We start from the raw sequence: 23,917 nt of genomic DNA, 5'->3' as shown, positions 1-23,917 counted from the left end.
GCATTTGGTAATTTTTGCTTGTTTAACAAGCGTCATTAATAAAAATGGCCATTCATCGATTCGAATTAATTTACTTGTCTTTCAACATTGCACAAGTATATTAGTGCCGAAACTGAAAATGTGTTCAACCGTGCGGAAATTGAGGATATTCGAAAATTAAGAATTCTGTTTGCAAATTGTTGGCAATTTGTTTGAACTTTGTTTTGGAGCGAAACCGAGAAGAAATTTTTCTGACAATTTGCGAACTTCATTAAATGTTCAGAAAAAATTAAGACGCCACACTTAAGAATTTTTAATTGTTTAACAAGCGTCATTGATAAAAATGGCCAATCGTCGATCTGAATTAATTTACTTGTCAATGATTTGGGATGAGTGAAAACGATATTCGAATCAATTTTCGGCATGATTGATTAAAATTTTAAATTTCGGCATTCTTGTACTGCCCCCTTGGACAAAACTGGTTCCAAAACTAGAAGTCATTCACAGTTTTCACGCAATTTAAAAAAAGAAAAAAAGTAAATTGAAAGTAAGGCGCTTTATTCAATAATATTTGAACACTACCTAAGAGATCAGGTAAAAATCGTCCTATAAAAATAATAGACTAGGTCAATAAACCATAAAAAAGCATCAACCAACTTTGACATGGGCGTTCAACATTGCCCAAGTACAACAGTGCCAAAATGAAAATGTGTAATTCTGTTCGGAAATTGTTGGCAATTTGCTTGAACTTTGTTTTAGAGCGAAACCGAGAAGAAAATTTTTTGGCAATTTGCTAACTTAACTAGTTGCTAGTTGTTCAGAAAAATTTGAGACGCCGCACTTAGGAACTTTTGCTTGTCTAACAAGCGTCATTAATAAAAATGGCCATTCGTCGATTTGAATTAATTTACTTGTCAGTGATTTGGGATGAGTAATAACGGTATTGAAAACAATTTTCGGCACTGATGAGCAAAACTTTAATTTTTGGCACTGTTTTACTGCTCCCCTTGAACTAAACAGGTTCCAAAACTAGAAGTCATTCACAGTTTTCGCGTCATTTAAAAAAGAAAAAAAGTAAATTGAAAGTAAGGCGCTTTATTCATTAATATTTGAACACTACCTAAGAGATCAGGGAAAAAGGGACCTATTAGTTTTCCTAGAAAAAACCACACGGCCTCAATAAAGGTCTTCACTTCGTTCATTGACTATCAAAATAAAGCGCCAAAACAATTTACTAAAAAAAGAACTTTGAGAAATTGCGAAGAAAAGCAGTTTGGTGACCGGTTGCAATGGAACTGCTAACCTCTTGCTTAATTAATTTAAAATGATCTTACATCATGAAGTCAAAATGATCTAACTTACTTCTGTAGACAATTGTGTAGTTAAACTTCTTCTTCTTAACTGTATAGCAGAGAAACTGGCAACCCTCAACCAGGCCATTGTCAACAACAAAAGAAGAGGGAGTCATTTTAAGTAATCCGTTGTGATTATTGCTTTTAGTTGAAAACAGCTCAAGAAAATGTGAAACAAGAAATCCAAATTTTCATGGCGAGGAAATTTTTCTAGCGAAATAGAAAAAGCATTACTAAATGTCGTCATAATGCACAAGGCCTCCGAGCTATACAATTTTGAGCTAGTAAATACTGTTTTAAAAAACGGGCTAGTAGTTTCACAGAACTAGCAAATGCTTTCAATGCTATAAAAATTAGCTAAATGCCAACAAAAAGCTTCAATACTTATCCTTCAACAAATTCAAAAAATGTAAATTATAACATTAACCAAAATCTGAGCTAAAAAACAGACTACAGTATTGAAAATTTCAGGGTTAAATAAGCAAAAATTGTGAAAGGAAATTAGACCATAAATGGGCGGGAAGACCGTATAGAAAGTGTGAACAGACTGCAAAGCGAGGCGGATGCAATTAGAGATTGAGAATGGTGCAAACAGGAAACACCATTAAAATTGGTACTATTCACTTCTGATGTAGCTTTTTTGCAGATAATCAAAGGAAAAAAAACAAACGGTTAAGATGGAAACAAACAAACAAACATAATTCGAACTGAATTATCAGAACAGAAGAAACAAAAGGAGAAAATAATCTGACGATATCCTAAATCCCTTAAGATCTCACTTCAAACGAAGAACGGACATCTCAAACGACACATTTGGAAGCAACAACAGCTTCTATTTTGAAAATTAGGATCCACCGAACAAGCGCTAAACGAAACTGACTCGTGATAAACTTCAAATTGTCAACTCTAGAAAATTCATGTCCTGAGAAGAACTGATTTCAGTTTATGAGCAAAGTAGCCAAATAAGAAAATTGGCCCATGTGAAAATTCTACCCCCCCCCTCCCTCACGTCTACCAAGTTAACTTTCTCCTCCTCAATCAAATAAAAAACGAATGTATAAATTGATTGGATAACCAGCCACTTTCGAGCTCTAAACTAAAAAGATATTTCAACTGTGATCATTTTTCGTAAAGTTATGGGGGTTTAAAGATTGACAATTTAGCTAATTTGACACAATTAACACGCGATATATTTCTCGCTACTAAAGCGTAAGCGGCAATATAAGCGGTCAAATAGTTACTCAACTTGATTTATTGCTATTTCTCCCAAAAATACTGCATTCTGATTGGTTGAAAACTCGCATCGGAAAAGCAAAATAACCAAGTAATTTTTATACCCCCTATATCAATTTATTGTGGAAGATTGTTATATGGTCCAAAAAAATCAACACAAAAATTTGATCAATCAAAAAATAATATTAATCAGTTTTTTATATCTTTGTCTTGATTTGGTCCTAAATAAGGTTCAGTTAAGAATAACATTCCAATTGAATGTTAAATTAGCATTGGAAAAAAACTAGAAAAGAAGTAACAACGCAGACAACTCAAAATCAGTAACTCAGATGCAAAGCTGCGCTTCGCATACACAAGGGAGGCAATGCAAAAAAGAGCTCTGAACTGCCAAAACAAAGTGAAATATGGCAAAAGGAAAAGACTAAAAATACCCCCTGAAAAATTTATTTGCTGAGCCTAGGAGTACCATGTTCTCACATCTCCAAAATCGCTTGTAATTTTACTAACATAGCAACTGACAGTTGGAAGAGTAATGCACCCAAAGAAACTGGAAAAAAAACCGACTTGTTTTTTCAAAAATCTTCATTTTTTTCAATTTCGAAGAAAAAAACAGACGGTCTTAAAGCTCTTTGAATTTGTAGAACAATTTATGATGGACACTTTTTTGTTTAAACTTGCCCAATTTGAGAAAACTGGATCAATAGGTAAAACTTTTCACTGGTTCAATAGGCAAAAGAAGGTTCAAACTAATACACTCGCTTCGCAAGTGTAGTAACAAAACCATTTCAACCCAACTAAATCATAAAATTCATATCACAATTTTTTTTCAATTCAGTTATTTCTGATTCACTACGTTCATTACTCTTAAAAACTAGCCACCAATAAAGCAGCTACAGTTTCCATCAAATTGCCAACGCTACGCAGCAAAAACTCGACAAAACAATGAAACTATTTCAGTGTTCCGGATTTGAATCTCCGACCTGTTGATTAGGCGTCTCACGTCCTTGCATCTTATGCTGGATCCACCGGTTTTAATATTTTGAATCAGATATTCTACTGTTACGGAAATAGTTAATTTTCAAAAAATAGACTTTACGCAAAACCTTTATGATTTCCTTACTTAGGTAGGTGATTAGTTGCTTGTTTAAAAGATAAAACTACCAATTGCTCTTTCAATTGAAGTCTTTATTTCAGATTTGGCTGGGTAGTTTTCGAAAAAGGTGAAAAAAAAAACATTTCAAAAAACGATCAAAAATTCAACAGTTTGACCTTTCGTAAACCAATAATTTTTTCTTTACTAAACCATAGGAATAAACTCCTATGCAGGCAAGAAGACCACGCGATGATTTTAAGATTGAACCCTTGATATCAGACCTGGCTAGTAGTTTTCGAGGAAAATGATGAAAATTCTAAAACGGTAAAAAGTTCAAAAATGGATTTTTCCGAAGTCCATTTCAGGTTTTCTAAAACAAATAGGGAAACAGATTGTGCAGGCAAAATCTATGCTCAAGGTTACCTTGAATGGATTATCAACCTCAGAATCAGCAGATTAGTTTTTGAAAAAAGAAGAATAATTTTCCAAAAAACCGGCAAAATTCAAAATTTGAACATTTCCTAAGTCCAAATATTTTTTCAAAACGCAGGGCATAGCCGCTTAAGCAGAGAAGATTAGAAAAAAATGATTGTTTTTTTTTCTGTTAAACCGTGAATTTTTGATTCGGCAGGGTAGTTTTTGATAAAGTTGAAAAAAATTTTAGAAAAATTGAGCTTGTTGAGGCCATAACTTTTTTCTAACGAACTTAGGGAATAGCCGCTTGAGAAGGAGAGATCCCCACAATTTGTTGTTTTGATTGAAACCCTCAACTCAGATTTGTGCATTTAGTATTTGAGAAAAGTTCAAAACAAAGAGGTCAAAAATCTCTCTTCTGAAACTTTTGAAGGCCGTAGAACGTGGGGTACAACAAAAAAGACCAAGGAAAATTGCGAGCACAAAGAAGCACTTTTTCTATTAGTTCCTTTTTTGAAAATTGGTAAAGTAGTTTCTGAGAAAAATTGATATTTCTTCGAAAATTGCAAAAACATTTCCAAAGCGTCGCAAAAAAACGACAAAACTCATAAGATTTCATTACACCTGTTTGTTCAAACAAGACCTAAGAACAGTCTAAACTAAACAAACAACATATGCTTTAAATTAGTTGTGCTCAAATATGATTAAATGGAAATATACCATACGTGCCACCAAATGAGCACTTATTTTCGACTTAGCTTAGAGAAAAATTCTTCGTAGTGAAACCTTACTCTTCGCTTACGTACTTAAGTCCTCCCTCAAAAAATTTAAGTGAAAAACTTTTTTTCCTCATTAAACGACGCAATATGAGGCCATTCAACCGAATCAAGAGAAAAACAATGAGAACAAAAAACTGAAATAAAAGTTGGTTAACTTGGAACCAAAATAAATATTTATTATTCGAAGAAAGTGAAGATATGGAGATAAACACTCAATTCAGTCATCCTGTGAACATAGTTACCTACAAAAAAAGGTTCTAGTACCCGGTAGTAAAACATTTACTTATCGCAAAAGTAAATCACTTATATTTGATTGCTTAAAAGTTTTTAAAAAGGCAACATGTTTCTTGTTAACACCAGCAAATTTATCAAAATTATAGAGTGGGATACAGAAAATGTGATCATGTAGTTTAAAAAACTAAAATTTTTACATAAAAAAATACAAAGTCAAGGTTTGTAAAATAACGAACATCAGAAAAATTAAAAAACTAAAAGCAACAACAACATAAATTGTGTACAGCAAAAAAAAACATTACCACGATGTAGCAACTAAGCGGACAAAACATAAGCAGAAAAGTAATAAGTCGAAGGTTTTTATTGAAACGGAATATTTACCGTTGAAAAAAAAACACATCCTGTCAGATCCGAACCCAGAACCTTTGCCGTACGCTCCAGCCGAAATGCTCCGGAGACGCAAAACCATCTGAATTCATTATGAAAAAACCTAAATTTAACTTTTCTCATTCTGACTACTCTGTGAACAAAGTTCTTTACGGGGAAAAAGGTTCACACGTGTAAGAAACCAGAGGAGAAACCCGAATTCAAAAATTTGAGCACATGAAGTTGAAGATACATATTTGCTTATTTTCTCATTACTTGTAATTTATGATGAAACACCGTAAATATCCGGCAAAATCTTTAAAAATTAGACATGTTGCCGTGAGATTCAAATGCAGATTTTAGACATGCAGAAAACCTTCGCAGTTCACCACAAACCTACGCTCTATGCCAAGCAAAAAACCACTGCACCGATTCAGGCAAAATTTTACCAACAACGGATTTAAAAATTCGATAGAGGCGAAGCCGAGATTCGCACCATATGCGATACAATACAAAACAGTCACTCAATCGAAAAAAAAAACCTAAAAAAAAAAAGGATTGCCGACATCTATCAAACGAATGAAAAAGTATCAAAAACTCAAACCAAGACAATAAAAGGCAAAAATAGAATTAGAAGAAAACTTATAAAGCTGTGAACAAGCCGAAAATACCTGAAAGAAAACCCCATAAGTCGAAAAAAAAATTAAAAAAAAAAAAACTTAAAAAAATATTTATCCCCATTCCCCTTATAACACACAAAAACTTTCTTCGCTTATCAAACCACGAAATATGAGGCCAAGAAACCGATACAAAATAGTCCGAAACTTGAACCGAGAAAAAAACAAAAATGCAATTTAAAAAAAGTCTTAAAAATAATAAAAGTCCCCATCAAAACACACACACGCACAATTTTTTTTCACTGATTAAACAACTAAATATGAGGGCGATTAGCCGATATAAATTAGGCTGACACTTATTAAATCGCAAAAAAATGAAAAAAAAATAAAAATGAAATGAAAAAAAGAAAATTTAAAAATGACAAAAAAATTATTTACCCATCTCCTTCAATACACCCCGACGAAAAATTAGAAAAAATTTCAAAAAATGAAACAAAAAAAACAAGCTCGTAAAATTACAACCAACCTAAAAAGCAAATTTCGAAGAAAACGGATATTCAAATTTGCTAACATGCTAAAATATGTCTGTTGCAGTGTTCAACAGAAAAATGACTGCTGCAGTTCAGAGTGCAACGTGCTGAAAATGGAGATCTTGAAATGGGAGATCATTCTAAGGACAAAGTTCTTCACGGGAAAAAATTCTAGCATCCTATTGCAATACCCTTGCTTATCGCAAGGATGATAAAATTATTGAGAAACTTATGTACAAAAATATGGCTTAGCATTAAATAAGAATAAGCAAGTTTTTACACAGAGGCGAATCTGCGCTTCGCAAACACTTGCCAGAAGTCGGCTAAAAAGCAGCTCTATCAAGTGAAATAAGAAAAAGTAGAAATCAGATTCGAATTAGCAAAAAATCGGCTACGTGTAGGATTCGAATCTGCGAACTGCTGCAATCAAGAGATTTTGAGTCTCACGCACTATCCACTCAGCGGCACAAGCTTAACAACCGACAAATACTTATCATGAATGAAGAGGCCATTCGCCAAAAAGACACCGAAAACAAAAAGAAGCAATTTTGCACTTGATAATTTGGAATATAACTGAAGGCATCCAGACTAACTTTGCATGTAACAAATCGAAAAGCATAAAGCCACGTTATGAATAAATTACGCATTTCAAAAAATTGCAAGATATATTGAGTTAGAAAATTTCATAAATCGAGTTATTATGATTATGTTGTTTGAATCAAATCACTTTTTTTTCAGTTCATTCGATAAATTAAAATGCATTAACTTCGTTAACTTATTACTATTCAAAAGACAAAGCGCATTCTAGGAAACAGCTTTTAAGGTACTCCACCATTATTGAGGTGCTGCACCAATACTTGCGACTTAGGTTGCAAAAAAAATTCAAGCTAATACACTCACTTCGCAAGTGTAATAACAAAACCATTTCTGCACAACTATATCAAAAATTTCATATCACATTTTTTTCTCAATTCAGTTATTTCTGACAGAACCTCCAAAACAAAAAACTCATTTAGCTGTTTTTTTGTTCATTGAGAATCATACCAACCCGAATAGCTGTATCCGTGCAATTACGAAGAGCTTGATTGTAGAGCAAACCGATAGGAGTTAGATGTATTCAGGTTTGCAAAAGACAAATTTTTCAAATCAGACAGAGTTGAATTTTAAAACGATAAACTCATCAAGATGTCGCAATTCAAACCCCAGGCCTAAAGTATGTATAGGCAACCGCTTTCCCTCTAAGTCAAGTGGCAAGGATCCGGATAGTAGTTTCAATATCCCGATGTTGAGTTTTGGGATAAGTTGTTTACAAGAAAAGTCTAGTTCCGGATTACAAGACACTTACAATTGCAATAAACTCACAAAAACAGAATCCAAAAATTGAAAGTCAAAGATCAGATTCATTTAAGTTTTTCATTAGAAAATGCGAACGAATTCAGCAAAAAGGCACAGCAACCGTTTCTTTTTTCGTTTTCCTTGCGTTAATTGACAACCAAATTTTAGGCGCGGGAAAACAATTTTAGGCATTGATGATAGTTTCTGAAGATAATTAATTTCCATTTTCGAAATTAGAAGTCGATCACGTTTTCCGTCACCATTACAATTTTGCTGTTCGATAGTGGAGTTTGCCTTCCTTTTAACAATCGAAATGCACTGAACATAATACGAAATCACAAATCAAACCGCGAAAAACCCAAATTGAGAGTGAACAAATTTTTAGACTTTTTCCTGATTAAAAAATCAAAAAAAAAATCAGCAAGACCTATATTAGAGTACTCACTACGTTCATTACTCTTAATAACTTTTACATAGAAAAGGCAATCAAGCACTGAAAAATATCTCTATCCTTTAGACGAAAACGAAAAGATTTATTGAGTTTAATCGAGCTTTTGAGATATCGTCGAAATCTTTATCCCTCTCAAGAGAGTTGACAAACAAGGTCAGGAAACAAAGCAAAAGAGGATCATTTTCAACTCGATTGGCTAAAAATTAAAGGTCGCTGGTTCGAATCCCACTTCGATGACGTTTGGAGAGTCCTAATATCACCCGCCTTCTCAAGGCTAGGACCAGCTACGGTGAAATGGATGAGATTTATATCCGCCATGGAAGCAAGGTAGAGAGGAAGAATTAGGGCGATGGGCAAACAAAAGGCAGGATACTCAATGAAAATATCAAACCAAAAAAGGCGCTAAAATCTTTTCAAATCACCCAAAAAACACAGAGCCGTTTTTTACCAAAAAGTGGCAAATTTGACAATTTGGTGCACGAAAAAAAACGCATCGCGGGGCTTAAATCTTCGCTGTCGCAAATAAATTAAAACGAAGCCAGCATACAGTTGAAACAGAACTATAATGCCCTCGATGAAGATCTGCCTCCTCAAGGAGGGACCGGCCGCGGCAAAATAGATGACATCTCCTTCGCCCACGGAAAAAAGGTCCAGGGTTGAAAGGTGGGAGCTGGGCCAGGGGTTTAAAAAATTTTTAAAAAACTCTAAACCAAAAACATGGTTTAGTTTTATCTCAAACTAGCAAGGCCGTCTCAAATAATCAATTTGCTTGCAAGAAAAATTGTTGTTCTTATCAAGCTATCCAAGCAATGAAACTTTGAACAATTTCACGTTAAGCCATATTGTAAATCGGTTTGAAAAACTTAAGGTTTCATAGAACGAATCAGTTCCCGAAAAATTGAAGTTTTCTAAGCAAGCTATTAGAGCTAAGCAAGTTAGAAATTCAAAATATTTCATAAACCGAATCAGTTTGCGAAAAACCTTAAGTTTTCTAAGCAATCTATTCAAGCTATGAAATTGTGATTTTCTTCAAGTTAATTCGTAGACCAAATCGGTTCGCAAAAAGTTTCAGTTTTTCTTAGCAAGCTTTTGAAGATCTAAAATTTCGAATTATTTAAGATTATTTCAAAGACTGAATTGGTTCACGAAAAGCTTTAAGGTTTTCGAAGCAAACTATTCAAGCTATGAAACTTTGAAATATTTCAAGCTATTTCGTGGACGGAATATGTTCGCGACAAGCTAAAAGTTTTTTTTAAGCAAGCATTTTAAGCTATGAAACGTTTAAGTATTTCAATTTATTTCGTTGACTGAATCGGTTCGCAAAAAAATCTTTCTTAACATGGAGGTTGCTGTTTTTAGTTGATTCGTTTCAGGCTGAAATGAATCTGTAAATACAAAATTTTGGACAAAATTAGGCAGCTACTTGTCTAGCCTAGAAGTTGGATCGAGTTCATCTTCCTCTGATGGTAGCTGTGATTGATTCTTAAACATTGTGCTCGATATAAAAGTAAAAACGTTGCGTCCAGAGCTCATAAAGACTTTCATTTAATTTATAAGTTAAGATTTCAAATACATAATCTAAAAACTCTTCGAAGTTCGCAAAGAATTTATCATCGACTCTTCTGAATTATTAGACAGCATTTAGAACAATTTTTGCGCCATTTTTACATTTATTATTTGAAAATGTAACGTCCTGCCATTTATCAAATTACCTTACAGCAAAACTTTAAAACTCAAAGAGCCAAAGAGTTAAACAGAGCGTAAGCTAATTTTTTTCCTGAAAAAAAAACAAAAAAAACAACGCGACCTAAGTTCGCGAACGTTCAGTTCCTGCATTAACAAAGAGAAAATTTATTTTTTACTCACGGCACAGCTGTCAGTAGAATTTTTATCAACCTTAAATTGCATCAGAGCTTCGCAAGATGATAAATTGATTATATGTTGTAAAATACTGGTTGTAAACGAACTGCTAATAACCGAGACAAACTAACAGCTAATATTGAAGTGCCAATTAAAATTCAGTAAAGATATTGTGCCACTTTACTCGAATGGTTTCAAATATGCAATACATAGTTAGAACTACATTTTCAATCCGTCGCTTAAAAGCGCAAACCTCATTTCAAAGACCACAAGCTCAAAACGGTGGCGTCCCTCATGCTTGAAGGACCGAATGCTTGAAATTAAATTTAGCTTACTTTCAGCCAATCAGAATTGAGTATTCAAAATCTCAAAATAAATTGCGAAAATCTCAAAATAAGAAAATAAATTCAGGCCATTAGTGTTAATATTGACCGATTAGATAATAAGCAGATGAATTTTCAAGACGGAAAAATTCGTATGATTTTGACCTCATCAATCTTGATGATTATCTGAATAGTATTGCGGTTGTAACCCGCAATTTGTAATATTTTTGATTTTTTTCCACTGATTTAATACATTTTCTGTTAATTTTGACTTCGATTTTGTGAGAAAGACATTCAGCCAATAGAAACGCTTAGCGATTTTGATTGGTTGGAATTTTTCAAGCATTCGGTCCTTCAAGTATGAGAACCCTCCCCCTCAAAACATCTTACACGTTTCAAAAAAGCACTCGAACAATGTGTTTTACAGCATGTAAAACTCGAACTTAGCACAAAAATTTGCCAAAACTAGTCAAGTAGCCGATTAAATCATCGGCTAATTTTAGGTCAGCTTTTAGAACAACATACAGCGTTTAATTCTTTGATTTTAAAATTAATTATATAATAAAAAAACACAGAATATGTGCTTTTTTCCAGTTTCCCACCCCCCTCGTAAAATTACAGAATGAAACGGTTCAAAAATTGTTCACACGGCATTTTGCACGTAAAAATGTCGTAAAAATTGTTCATTTGATCAGACTCACACGTTTTAATGCCGTTTGTAACATTAAAAGCCCTTGAAAAAAAGACTTTCATATATTGAATTTCAGAAAAAATGGGGGGAACTGGAAAAGAACCAGAAAATGGTTCAAAACAGCCACAGAAGTTCCAAGCAAAACTATAAAATTTAATTCCATTTTAATTTAAATTAGTTTCGTTTTAAGTTGAGTTCTAATGAAACGCAATATTTTATTTTTTTTTCTCCTAGATCAGTGAAAAACTCACCTTGGCAAGGGAGGGACTTTTCTTGCGTGTGAAGTTGGATGGAAGGTCGTCTTGGTTTGAAACTTGAAAAACTTGGTTCGATATCTTCTGATTTGGTCTCGTTGTCTGGAAAGGAGGTGGTTTGGAGTTGGCTCTTTAAACTATTATAGACTGGAACTGATAAAACGTTTCTAGCTGGTAATGAGTCTTCTTCGGATACTAAATTGATAGCTCCTAATTGATTTGTTTTCGAAGTTGGAAAACTTTCAGCTGGTCGCTTTAGTCTCAACGTTAGTTCTCTGTTTTGGATGCTCTAAACAAGAACATAATTTCCATCACGTGTAATATTTTCAAATTTACAGAACGGAAATTTATTTTGGCCAGTGAAGTCGCGATGATGATGGAGAATCAAAGTGGCTCGGTAATAAATACAGATTTAGTAAGCTAACGAATTGGATTCCTGATTTAATCAACGTAATCGTTGAAAAGTGTCTCTTGACTTACAGTACTATGACTAGCAAAAGAATGAATTCCAAAGTGTTTATTTACAATCAAGACCATGTAACGATTTAACCAAATGCGCGGACTAGATCGCTTCTTCTGGCTTCGTATTTCCAACTGAAAATGAGTCAGCATCAATCCGAAGAATGTGACATATTAGTTCAGATACTTACTGTCAATCTCCTATATTTGAAACAATGGCATGTTCCTTTATGCTTCTCTCTTTCTTTCTAAGCAACTAACTTAATTTTTCTCGTCGTTATCACTTGGTATTTTTATCACGTTTCAATGCTGCAACACAGAGCATTTTTTGTACAGAGTAATGGTAACTTAAGAATTTAGATAGGCATCACTAAAATTTCTCTGGTAATTCCTAGTTGGCTGAACGATTGTTCTTTTCTGGTTGTTTAAGATCAATGGAGATGTTCGAACACTACGCAAGCGAAGCTGAGTAAAAGATGAGGAAATGTTTGCTCATATTAACAGTGTGCATTTGTATATGTAAGGCAAGTAAAGAAGCTATCTAGGAAGGTGGGGGAAAGGGGGGAGGGGTGATGAAGAAAACGTGCTGTGCCAATGTAAACTAACACCAAACATTAAACCATCTCTTCATCCCACGCTTCGAAGCCAACTCTTAACTACAAATGGTTCTGAACACTTTTCAGTGTAGCAGATCAGACCAATTCAGTGTTAACTTCACGCACTGTTGTCAAGTCACTACAAAATTTCATGTCAGACAGGAGCCAAGATTCGATTGATGTGTAATGACAAGCCAAATGGCACAAAATGAGAAAACTACAAAAATATTTCCTGTGGTTCTGTTTCACCAAAAAGTACTACAGTGATTCCAGGCAATGAAATGGAATCAACATCCATTGGCATTTCCTTTCCTAAGTGGATAAAAGTTTTTTTTTAAGAATCCAGAGCCAAACTTGTCTCGAAATGATTCGTCAGGAGTATAGTAGCTAAACTGATAATCAGCTCCTTTATTATGCTTATTAGTTAAGCGTCTCTCAGCGTGGTTTTGAGTAATTTACAGTAGATGTGTACTGCTGGTTTAAATTTTTCCAAGTGAGTGACTTTATCGGATATTAAAGTACTCGGTGGCAGAACTTTTTTCATTCGCTATTGAAGAACTTATTAAAACATGAGTCACCATAAGTGTCCTGTAAATTTGAACAGGATACAAGGCAAAACGTAACTTGCTGGGGATCGAAAATTACGGGATCTGGGGTGAAGGGTGTTATTTTTGAACAAAAAAGACGTTTCAAAAATATCAGGGACAGGGAGGTCCCGCAACTTTGGATCAATTCTGATGAGCATTATGACAAAACTAAAACCGAGCCAAGAAAACTTCTCAAACATAGCCAACAGACCGTTGGAAAAGAGTCAATGAACGCAAGTCAACAGAAAAAAAATGACTTGTTTTTTGCAAAATTGCAGATTTCGTATTTCAAAGAAAAAATAGGTGCCCTTCAAGCTTTTGAATTTCGAAAAAAATAGATGGCCTTAGAGCTCTTTAAACTAAATTCCACTTCACGAATTCTGAAGGCAATCCGACTTTGAAGACAATAATTTAGCCACCACAATAAAACTTAACTTAGAAAAAAAAATTGAAAATGGAGGCGAAGTGGAGAAGAAATCATTATTCATCCACATGTGAAAAAGCCAACGCAGGAGCTGTTCGGCTGTTTACGCAGAACCGCTGTTGTGCCCCCTAATTAAGACCAACGAGCATTTTTTTGGTCATAGTTTTTGATTATTATTCTGTGCTGATAATTGTTACGTCACCCACTGCCAACGAGCAGGGGTCAAGATACCTTCGCTTTAAATCTTCAAAGCATGACAGAACATTTTTTTCAGCATTGACATAAATATGGCCAAAATGAACCAAAATGTCTGTCAGCTTCTTGTCCTAAAACATGGGATACTTAATTCCATTCATCCAAAGCACCTCTCAAAAACTAGCCAATAATGAAGTTGGAAAAAGGAAAATGAAAAATCATGGCCTTATAGCTCTTTGAACTTCCAGTACACTTAAGAAAAATGGAGCATTAGCAAAGAGATGGAAAAAAAGTAAATTTTTGGCCAGAAAAAGTACTTTTTAAAGTTTCTTTGGAGGCAAAATTTTCTTGAAAAAGTAAGTAAACAAACCTTCAAATTTTGTCCTACAAACGCATAAAGCAACACATTCTCACTTTTTCTGTCATCTCTGACAATCACGCAGTTTCTGCCTCAAAATATTGAAAAAATGTTTCAACTTAGGATTTCATCCACGCATAAATGAAGTGGGCTGATTTTTTCATCACAAACTCCAGTGTATGGTTCTTTTTTTTAAAAAAAAATGCAGTTTTTGGGGGCAAATTAACGCAAAATGATATGTTTTCATCTATTTTTTTAAACTTAATTAAGATACTTAAAAAAATACTTACTTTTTCCGCTCCCTGGTCATTAGTTGAATTATATACACAGAGGCGAAGCTGAGCTTCGCACCACATGTGATGCAAATGTGATTAAAATCAATCGAAAAAATTTGAAAAAAAAATTGTTTTTGTCAATGAAAAATCATCAATAAAAAAAGCAGTCTCAAACAGTTGTGTCACCTCTACGCCATAGTTGCCGGATGATTGATTGAAATTATAATTACAATGTGGTAACAAAACCGAAATTACCTGAGCAGAAACCTTTCATGCCAAAAAACATTGAAAAAAATCTGAACTAATAAAAAAATTTGATGTCCCTTTTCCCCTCAGAGCACACGCACGCCCTCAGAGCACACACACGATCCCCGAACGACGCAATAAGAGGCCCCTAGGTCGATGTAAATTAAGCCTAAACTTATTAACCAGATAAAAAATTTAGAAAAAAAGAAATTTTGAGAAATCGAGTTTGTAAAATTACAACCAATATTAATTAAAAACAAATTTCGATTCCGCCACATTTTTAAAATGCTAAAATATTGTAAGCAATTTCAAGGAAAAAATGTTTACCGAAACAAAAACGATTCATAGATCTGGCAACTAAGCCGACGAAACATAAGCAGACAAATTATAGGCCGATTTTTTTTAGAACCGGGATATTTACCGTTTAAAAATCATGTCCTAGTCAGATTCGAACCTGAGACCTTTTGCAGTAGACACTAAAAATTTGAATTCATTATAAACCAAGTTACCACGAGTCCAGATGAGCCCAGTAGACAAAGTTGTTTATGGGAAAAAAGTCTAGTAACCAATTGCAATACCCTTGCTTATCGCAAGACTAATTACGCTGAGAAGCCTGAAAACTAAAATCCACTTTCGGAAATAAAAATCAATCACATTTTTCGTGAAACTTATAATTTCGATATTCGATAGTGAAGTTTGTCTTCTTTCTAGCAAATGAAATGAACTGAGCTTGAGAAGAAATCAAATAAGAAACCACAAAAAAAACTAATTTGAGCGTGATAAAATTTTAAGTTTTTTTCCCAAAAAAAACATAGCTAACATGCTAACTTTCGAATTTCAATGAAAAAAATAGATGCCCTTTAAAGCTCTTTGATTTTCTAAAGCCATTTTTGATTGGTTCTGTTTCGATAAAAATTGGCCCAATTTGAGAAAACTGGATCAATTGGTAAATTTTTCATTTCACTGGGACATCTGAATTCCACTTTCGAAACTAGAAGCCGATCTTGTTTTTCGTGATCTTTACACTTTGGCTGTTCGATAGTAGAACTTGCCTTCCTTTTAGCTAATGAAATGAACTGCATTTAAAAAGAAATTAAAAGTCAAACCGCGGAAAATGAATTTGAGCCTGAACAAATGTTAAGACTTCCTGAAAAAACGAAAAAAAAAACCATTGCGACTTATATAAAAGTCTTTACTGCGTTCATTGACTCTTAAAACCTTACAGTGATGGGGCTTCAATTGCTTTGTTAGTCTAGCAACCAAAAAAATTGTAGCCCCACCACTACAGTTTTCATGTATCTGTGGTGCCGTAATTTTCTGGGGTGTTTTAATGGAAACGAGCCGCTAGATGTCATAGGCATTCAACGGAGGCTGGCCTCAATGACATTCTAAGAAATGTTTTTTTTTTGGGGGGGGGAGGTCTATTATGGGACAAGAGCCTATTTAGTTTTAGCAGAATAGGAAGTAGATAGTTGGCTCACCTTGTGAATGGATGTGATGATGTGTTCGTGAGTAGAGTGGCGGAGAGTGGCTCCGTTCACTGCTAATACTTCGTCCCCCACTCGCACGTCCGCACGTGATACTGCACTGTCTGAAATACCGAAAAATGGTACAAATGTGAGAGAGGGGTTCCGGTAAAAACCAAGTGTGAGAAAGGGTTCACAAATCACAGAAATTAATAAATCAATATGAGCCAGCCGGTCGATTCAGATATTTTCCCAAATTTTCCCAAATTAAATTGACATCACCGAAGCGATAAATTGAACAATTTTGAAGCATTTTGAGTAGATTAGGGACCCGGTTATTTCTTTGGACCCCTCTAACACACTTGTGCTCGGAAATACAAAAAAATGGCTAGTATCAGGGCGAAGCCTGAATGTTTCGACAGACTATCTTTTCAGGAGCCGCAAGTAAATATTTGTCAAAATTATCGAAAAAACTTTCAAACGATGAAAAAATGGATAAATTTTAAATCTTCTCATAGCCAATTTCAAGTACAGAGTTTTTATTTCAAATTCATCACACATTACTTGGAACAATTAGCGTGCCTAAATTCACTTTGGAATAATTTCTGAGCCGGAATATTTTGCCGCATTTCAGTCAGCAAAATGGCGAGTTTCAAACCCAGTTGTAAAAGAGTAATGAAAGCAAAAAACTGAAAAAAAAATTGACTTGTTTTTTCAAAAATCTTCAGCTTTTGAATTAAGAAAAAAATAAATGGCATTAAAGCTCTTTAAATTTGTTGAACAATTTATGATGGACACTTTTTGGGGATCAATTGAGCAATCCTCCCCCCCCCCCCATTCTCGCGTGGGGGGGGGGGGGAGACAGCTCAATAAGTACTTCAGGCATGTTTATAACCACTTGAAAATAGTTTGAATGATATGATAATATGAACGAGATTCTCCAACGAGTATGGAACGCCAACTTTTACAATATCAAAGCTCAATAAATACATTCAGAGTGAAAACAAAATCAATAAAACTGAGGCACATAAAGCGACTTTTTTCTGTCCTAAATGAAAAAAAAACTATTGCGTATAATAGTAAGGTGCTGAAGAGAGCTTTTTTGGTATTCAGATACAAGTTCAGAGCACCAAGCCTGATACTCGTTTTCCTCAATGAGAGGCATGAGTCGCCCAAACAAAATTTTGCAAATAAGTTTTTTTTTCAATTTTTTCTTTTTCAAAATTTTTCTCGATACTCATATAAAATTAACTTCAGTCGATCAATTGATTGCGTGCCATAAACACATCAACCATCTAATTGCGTTTGTTGGCGCCTTTTTGTGGTGTCTTAGTTTTTGCTTGGGGGGAGATAGCTCAATTGGTCAATACGGGGGGAGGTTGCTCGATTGATCCCTTTTTTGTTATAATTAACCAATTTGAAAAAACTGGATCAATAGATAAAATTTTATTTCACTGAGAAATCTGAAAATTAAATTCCATTTTCGAAATTAGAAGTCCATCACGTTTTTCGTGACCTTTACAATTTGCTGTTTGATAGTGGAGTTTGCCTTCCTTTTAATAAAGGAAATTAAGTGAACTGAAACATAAATCACAAGAGTCAAACCGCGAAAAATCAAAATTGAGCGTGAGCAAATTTTAAGACTTCCTGAAAAAAAATCAGCAAGACCTATATAAGAGTACTCACTACGTTCATTACTCTTAAAACTAATTAAGGGTGAAATATCCTATTCTAGTTCAGCTCTTGGTATTAATCTTTCAGATGGTATAAACGGTGAACTAAAAAAAATCAAATATGTATGTGTAAATAACCACTGCTAAAATCTAAAACTCTTCGGTGGTTGGGTTTTATTTTTTTGTAAATAAGATGGTACTGTAATGGAAACTTATGAAATCGGGTTTAGAATAAATTAAAGGTAGGCGGGGTCAAATAGTGAGCAATTTTTCATTCCTGTTAGTCATATTGAATAAATGTTATTGATTAAAGATGATCACGGTAAAAGTACAATCATATGAAAAAATTTAAATAAATTGATTAGTAAGAGCGATGCATTTCGTGAGTTTTGGGATCTATAATGATCATCTACGGTTAGTTCAGACCTAATTATCGGCATGATTACCAATCAGTGACCAAAACTGAACTTATGAATTACGTACCTTTCAAATTATAGTTCTGGAAGCAAAGACATATATTTCAAAATCTCAGAAGACAATAACTAAAAAGTCCAAAAAATAAGTCTATATTAAAAACGTACAATGCTGATTTAAGCCATTTGTGATATCAAACGGTTTTTGGAACAAAATTAGGCTATTTATACTAATATATTTGTAATTATTCGGTTAAAAATATTATCAAACAATGCTCACATTACGTTCACTTTCTGACGCATACTTCCACCCATTTCTCAAAGCCGTAATTTTTCAACACAAAAAAGGAATTGAATCACATTGAGATTCCGTGTAATTTTCATTTAATCGATAACCCCGGACACACTTTTAAAAATGCATACTTATGCATGTCAAGTTTCAAAGTGAAAAATTTCAATTCACTTTTGAGACTTGAGAATTGAAGAAAAAATTTTTATACACTTGAAGTTTGAAACAGGGGCAGTTTTTAAGGTTGTCAAACGAATTCCTAAAATGGGCGCAGTTCACAGACAGCCTGGAAAACATTTATTTCGGAAAACTTGCTTTTTATATAACTGATGCAAAAAATGGCGCTTCGGTAGAACCATTGTCCCTCCATTAAACCACCCCTGCTCCTACATTAGTGCAACTGTTTGTTTGCGCCTGATGTAATAACACGTGAGGCGACAATTCGTAACAGGCGACAAATCGTAACAAGCGACAATTCGTAATAGAAGATTAAGCGGGGAATAGTGATTCACGTGCAGTATTCCACTCGTGCCGGATGTAAGCGCAGCGGAGGAAGTGTATTCTACTTGCCAATGCCTTGTTACGAATTGTCGCCTGTTACGAATTGTCGCCCTACCATAATAATAGACATGTTCAGACCTGACTTACTGCGAGATATTCCGTCGACAGTTGGGAAGCGACTGGCACTGTTAGCGCCGAAGAGAGAGAATCCGAACTTGTTCTCGCCGCCCACCAAATACACCACACAATCCAACTCAACACCCTGAATTCAAACAACACAAAATAAGATAATAAATTAAAATATTCTTTTGCTACAAATTAATCAATCGCGTCACAAGGTCATTATGACATGACAGCAGATAAAAACAGTATAGTTACAAGCAGACTGTTATAAATAGAGGCGGTTTTACAAAGTTATTGAAAATTCGGCCTATTTCGAATAAACTGCAAGCGAACACCTTACACCTTTTTTCCTCCCGAATTTTTAGCTCAAGGCCACCTGAAATCTGATAATTTGCACGTGAAATAGTCAAAATCGTTTAATTAATCACACTTTCAAATTAACTTTGCCAATTCACATTTTCAGCAGCAAATTATACTAGAGAACAAATTAAGCGCAAATTCAGGTGTTTTTTTTCTCTCTAAAATTCCTGTGTTCAAGGGTGATTTTGAGCAGGGGCGGATCTAGGATTTTCTCGAGGGGGGGGGGGCGGATTTTCGAAAAATTTTCCAAAATTTCGACGACCTTTTTTTTTTTAGGTCGACCAAATTGATTTTTCGAGCTCTCCCAAAGCACTGTTTTGCCCCTATTTTGGTAAAAATTTTGTGCGCCGCAGGCAAATTTTTTAAAAAACAGTCAAAAAGCCGTTTTTGGGCATTTTTTGAAAAATTTTGACTAAAAAATTTCGTTTTTTTGGCGCGCGCTCCCCCTCAAAGTTAGTATATATTGGCGCCGAAGGCGCCTTTAGAAAAATTTTAGGGTCGGTCCGCCAAAAATGGATTTCTGAAAAAGTATCAAAGGGGGGACCCTTTGGGTCGGCAGGGGGTCGAATCCCTGAGGGGGGGGGGGCGTCCGCCCCCCCCCCCCCCCCCCTAAATCCGCCCCTGATTTTGAGCAACTTTCACTGGTAATTTAAACAAAATTTTTATATAGACCAGGAGCAGATGATCAGAGCTGCCCTGTATTAAATCATCAAAACTTGGGGTCAAAGAATTACCAATGTAATCCGAGTCTGAAAATACCAATTTTCACCATCTGCACTATTTTGCATCGGGGTGAGTTTTTCCCAAAAAAGAGGGAAAAAATGTTGGGCTCTTTTTCCTTCCCCCCCCCCCCCCCACCTCACGCCAGTTTCAACTTATTAGTGTAACGAGTGGTTTTACGAGGTTGAGTATGAAGACCAAATATGTTTGTCGTGGCTTTATTAGTATGTATGTAAGTTTGCACAACAATTGGACAATGTGGTAAACAAATTTACATGTAAAAATTTGCTGGTGGGGGGAAAAGGAAAAAGAGCCAAATGTTGTTCATGCAATGTGAATTATTCTAAGCAATAATATTGAATTATTCTGTGTGACAACTTAACTAAACTCAGCTGTTTCTTTTTTTCACGCATTTGGACAACTTAATAGTGCAGATAGTGAAAACTGGCATTTTCAGACCCGGATTACATTGGCAAACTCTTTGAAACCAAATTTTGACACAAGAAGCAAAGCTGAGCTTCGGACCACTTGCAAGCAACAAAAAAAAACGAAAAATCAAAATGTTGAAAAAACTAGATCTATCAAAATGAATTAAGTAGCTATGAAAAAAAACATGCGAAGACAATATAATGTGAAATAAGCATCTGAAGCTAATTTATTCAGCAATAAAAAGCCGAAAATACCTTGGCAGAAATCTTTCAAGCCAAAAAAAATCAACAATTTTAATTATTCCCCCTCAACATCAAAACACTCCACAGAAATTTTATTTTCTCGTCAGAAACCTATTAAGCCCAAAAACAGGAAAATAAAAAAACTGAAAAAATATAAAAATTTTCATTTAATGAGAATTTATTGAGTTCCCCTCACCCTCAAAACACAAACACGCACAGACAAACTTTTTTCGCAATGAAATTTGAATTCACTATGACATGAACCTAAATTTGCCATTTCTAAATTTGACCATTCTGTGAACAAAGTTATTTCCGGGAAAAAGTCTAGCACCCGATCGCAATGTCCTTGCTTATCGTAAGGGTAATAATTTCATAAAAGGCAGCTCTGATTTGCTGCTGGTATGTAAAAAATTTGTCTAAATTCCCAGTGATTGTCCAAAATCAGCCTTGAAAACAGGTATTTTAGCTCAATTGTGTCCGCTAGAAGATATTTTCGGACAAATAAACAATTTAGACTATTGTTTCTATGTAGAGCTCATTTCGAAATAGTCATGATTGATTTCAACAATCACTTTTTACATTATTATATGGTAACTCTAGAAAGTCTTCTAACCTGAATTAGGCTGTTTCTGTCTATGGATACAATATTGCTATCCTCACTGCATTTAATCAGCTCATTGCTATGGTCATCTATGGCACTCTGATTAAATTGAGCTAATCCATTCAAACCAGTTTCATTGCTATTCATATGATGCTCGAACATTATTACCGACCACAATTAGAAACGTTTTAATTCAGTAACACATTGTAAAAAGCAGAAAGACGAGGAGATTTCATAACATCAATTATTCATCAGTGCCAATTTCATCAGATAAAATCTACTCAAAGCAATCTGAAATTACAAATTTACAATGACTACATCAGTTTTGTGGCTCAAACTTCGCTGATGCAAAAATTGGGAGCAAAATTTAAAAAGTAAACAACATACGGCCTCGATCACTCAACTTTTCCTGCGTAACCTTTGACTTTAATTGAAACTTATCTTAGACTTATCTGCGCGTTTAGTTATCACTTTAAGAAGAACATGAAGTTGGTACAAAAGGATCTCACGTTCAGTTTTCAAGTTTCGCGTTACAAACAATTTACACCCAAAGTTGCAACTTCAGTGAAAAAAGAAATAATCTCATATCGCAAGAGTTGATTATCGGTTTTGTTATAGACAACAGGATGATGATTCTGATGATTAAAAGAATTGTTTGTTCAATAATTTTGATGAATAACTCAAATCTAATTTTGAAAATCAGCCAAACGATTAGCTATACCAAGAGTATAACAAAAAAATTGCTGAGGTAAATTGATAAAATTGTCATAATGCTTTCAACAAGACTTCAGGTAAAGTTTTAATCGGAACCATTTTTGTGAAAAAAAAACTGATTTGAAAATCGTGAAACACTCGAAAAAAAATCGAAAGTATAGTTGAGTAATACCGAAAGTTGCAACTTAAGTGAAAAAAGATCCCATCTCATAAAGCAAGAGTTGATTATGTTTTTTTTTTCATATATGAAGCTCGTAGATGGAGTCTTGTATCGGTTACAAGGACGAATGAATGTGCTGCACGCGCGATCTCCTGGTTAAAGAAAAAACAGATGGCAACGAAACAAAAAATGACAGACTTGTTTTAGGGAACAATTCAACTTTCGAATTGCAAAGAAAAAGTATATGCCTTCAACGCTCTGCGAACTTCAAGAACAATTCATGATCAGTTTTTTTAAATTAAATTAACCCAATTTAATAAAACCGAATCACAAAGTATCTTTTTTGTTTCGCGAGGTTATCTAAAAATTTACAATTTTGCTGTTTGATTGTGGAGCTTGACTCTCTTGTAACAAAACAGAAAAAAAAATGAACTACAATTTAAAAAAAGCGATTTTTCCAGAAAAAAAATCGTCTCGTTCTATTTCGTTGTCTTCACTGCTTTCATTGATACTTAAACTGTCTCTGGAATCAAACCCCCTTTAGATTTTAATAAATGTGATCAGAACTACCCGGTGTAAGCTCTCACAACTCCGTTTTAGTTCACCCTGGTTAATCATCAAGCTGTTAAAAGCTCAAGTGATCTTTGAATTTCTCAGATGCAAATTTAACTCAAGCATGTCAAAACTTTGCTTCATTTGCAAAACAAACACGTTTTCATTGTCCACGGGCGAAAACAGTTACTATGAAAACTGCGACATGTTTCATGCTTTTCAAACACAGCCATTATAAAGTTGGCAACAAGTGACAATGAGCACGTAAACCGAAAAAATGACTTTAACTTGCTATACAACTCAAACATAAAACATCGATATTTCAAAGTCGATAAAGAAATGTTTAGGTGAACCAAAATATTCGTATGTCTCGAAAAAAAAGAATAAAGGACCCAGCTAAAGCTGGGAACACGTCTTTGATAATAAATGAATTTGCTATACTGATGCAGCACCAAAAACTGATGCGGCACCAAAAGTTGGACTTTGCCTAAAACCTTAGTTGTTTCTGTACTAAAATAAGTGAGAAGAGTAAAAACTTTTGAGATAATCAATTTTCTCAAGGAGATAACATTACTATGAAAAAAAATTAAGGAGTCACCGCTTCTGCAGGAACAATTATCGCAACCGTTTCTTTCAACTAAACTTTTCATTTTAGATTTGACTGTGTTAAAGTTAAGAAAATTCAAAACATTTCTAAAAACGGTCAAAAGACTTTCCTAAATTCATAAGTTTTTTTCTGCAAAAAACAGTTTGTGGCCGCTTAAGCAGAGAGCAATGCCAAAACCGAGTTTCTCGATTGAACGTAACATAAAAATTGGCACGGTAGTTTTCGGGTAACGACAAGAAGTTTCCAAAACAAACTGTCAAAGCTTCAAAACATTGACTTCTTTGAAGGCCATAACTAGGTATAGCCAATTATAAAATAAGGTTTTCAACACAAGGTTCTTTCGATTTAATCTATGATAAAAGTCAGAGAAAAGTCAAAAAGATACACAAAACGTTCAAAAAAACAAAAATTTGGCT

At 34.4% G+C, this 23,917-nt stretch overlaps 2 protein-coding genes across 2 annotated transcripts in view; both read right to left on the bottom strand.

Annotated features, from left to right (window-relative positions):
• The window catches only part of LOC134851051 (uncharacterized), a 69,300-nt gene extending 47,545 nt beyond the window's left edge, over positions 1–21,755 (bottom strand). Inside the window, exons 1-4 of the mRNA XM_063866949.1 lie at positions 21,481–21,755; positions 19,141–19,255; positions 16,133–16,242; positions 11,509–11,800 (exon numbers count right to left, since the gene is read on the bottom strand). Coding sequence (XP_063723019.1) covers positions 11,509–11,800; positions 16,133–16,242; positions 19,141–19,255; positions 21,481–21,630 — 667 coding nt within the window. The 5' untranslated portion in view covers positions 21,631–21,755. The remainder of the gene's footprint in view (positions 1–11,508; positions 11,801–16,132; positions 16,243–19,140; positions 19,256–21,480) is intronic.
• LOC134851058 (intraflagellar transport protein 57 homolog) overlaps positions 1–23,917 on the bottom strand; it is a 166,380-nt gene that overhangs the window by 121,905 nt on the left and 20,558 nt on the right. The window lies entirely within an intron of this gene.

Source organism: Symsagittifera roscoffensis, chromosome 1 (assembly GCF_963678635.1).
Source record: "Symsagittifera roscoffensis chromosome 1, txSymRosc1.1, whole genome shotgun sequence".
Lineage (NCBI taxonomy): Eukaryota > Metazoa > Xenacoelomorpha > Acoela > Convolutidae > Symsagittifera > Symsagittifera roscoffensis.
This window is presented reverse-complemented; position numbering and strand designations above follow the sequence as displayed.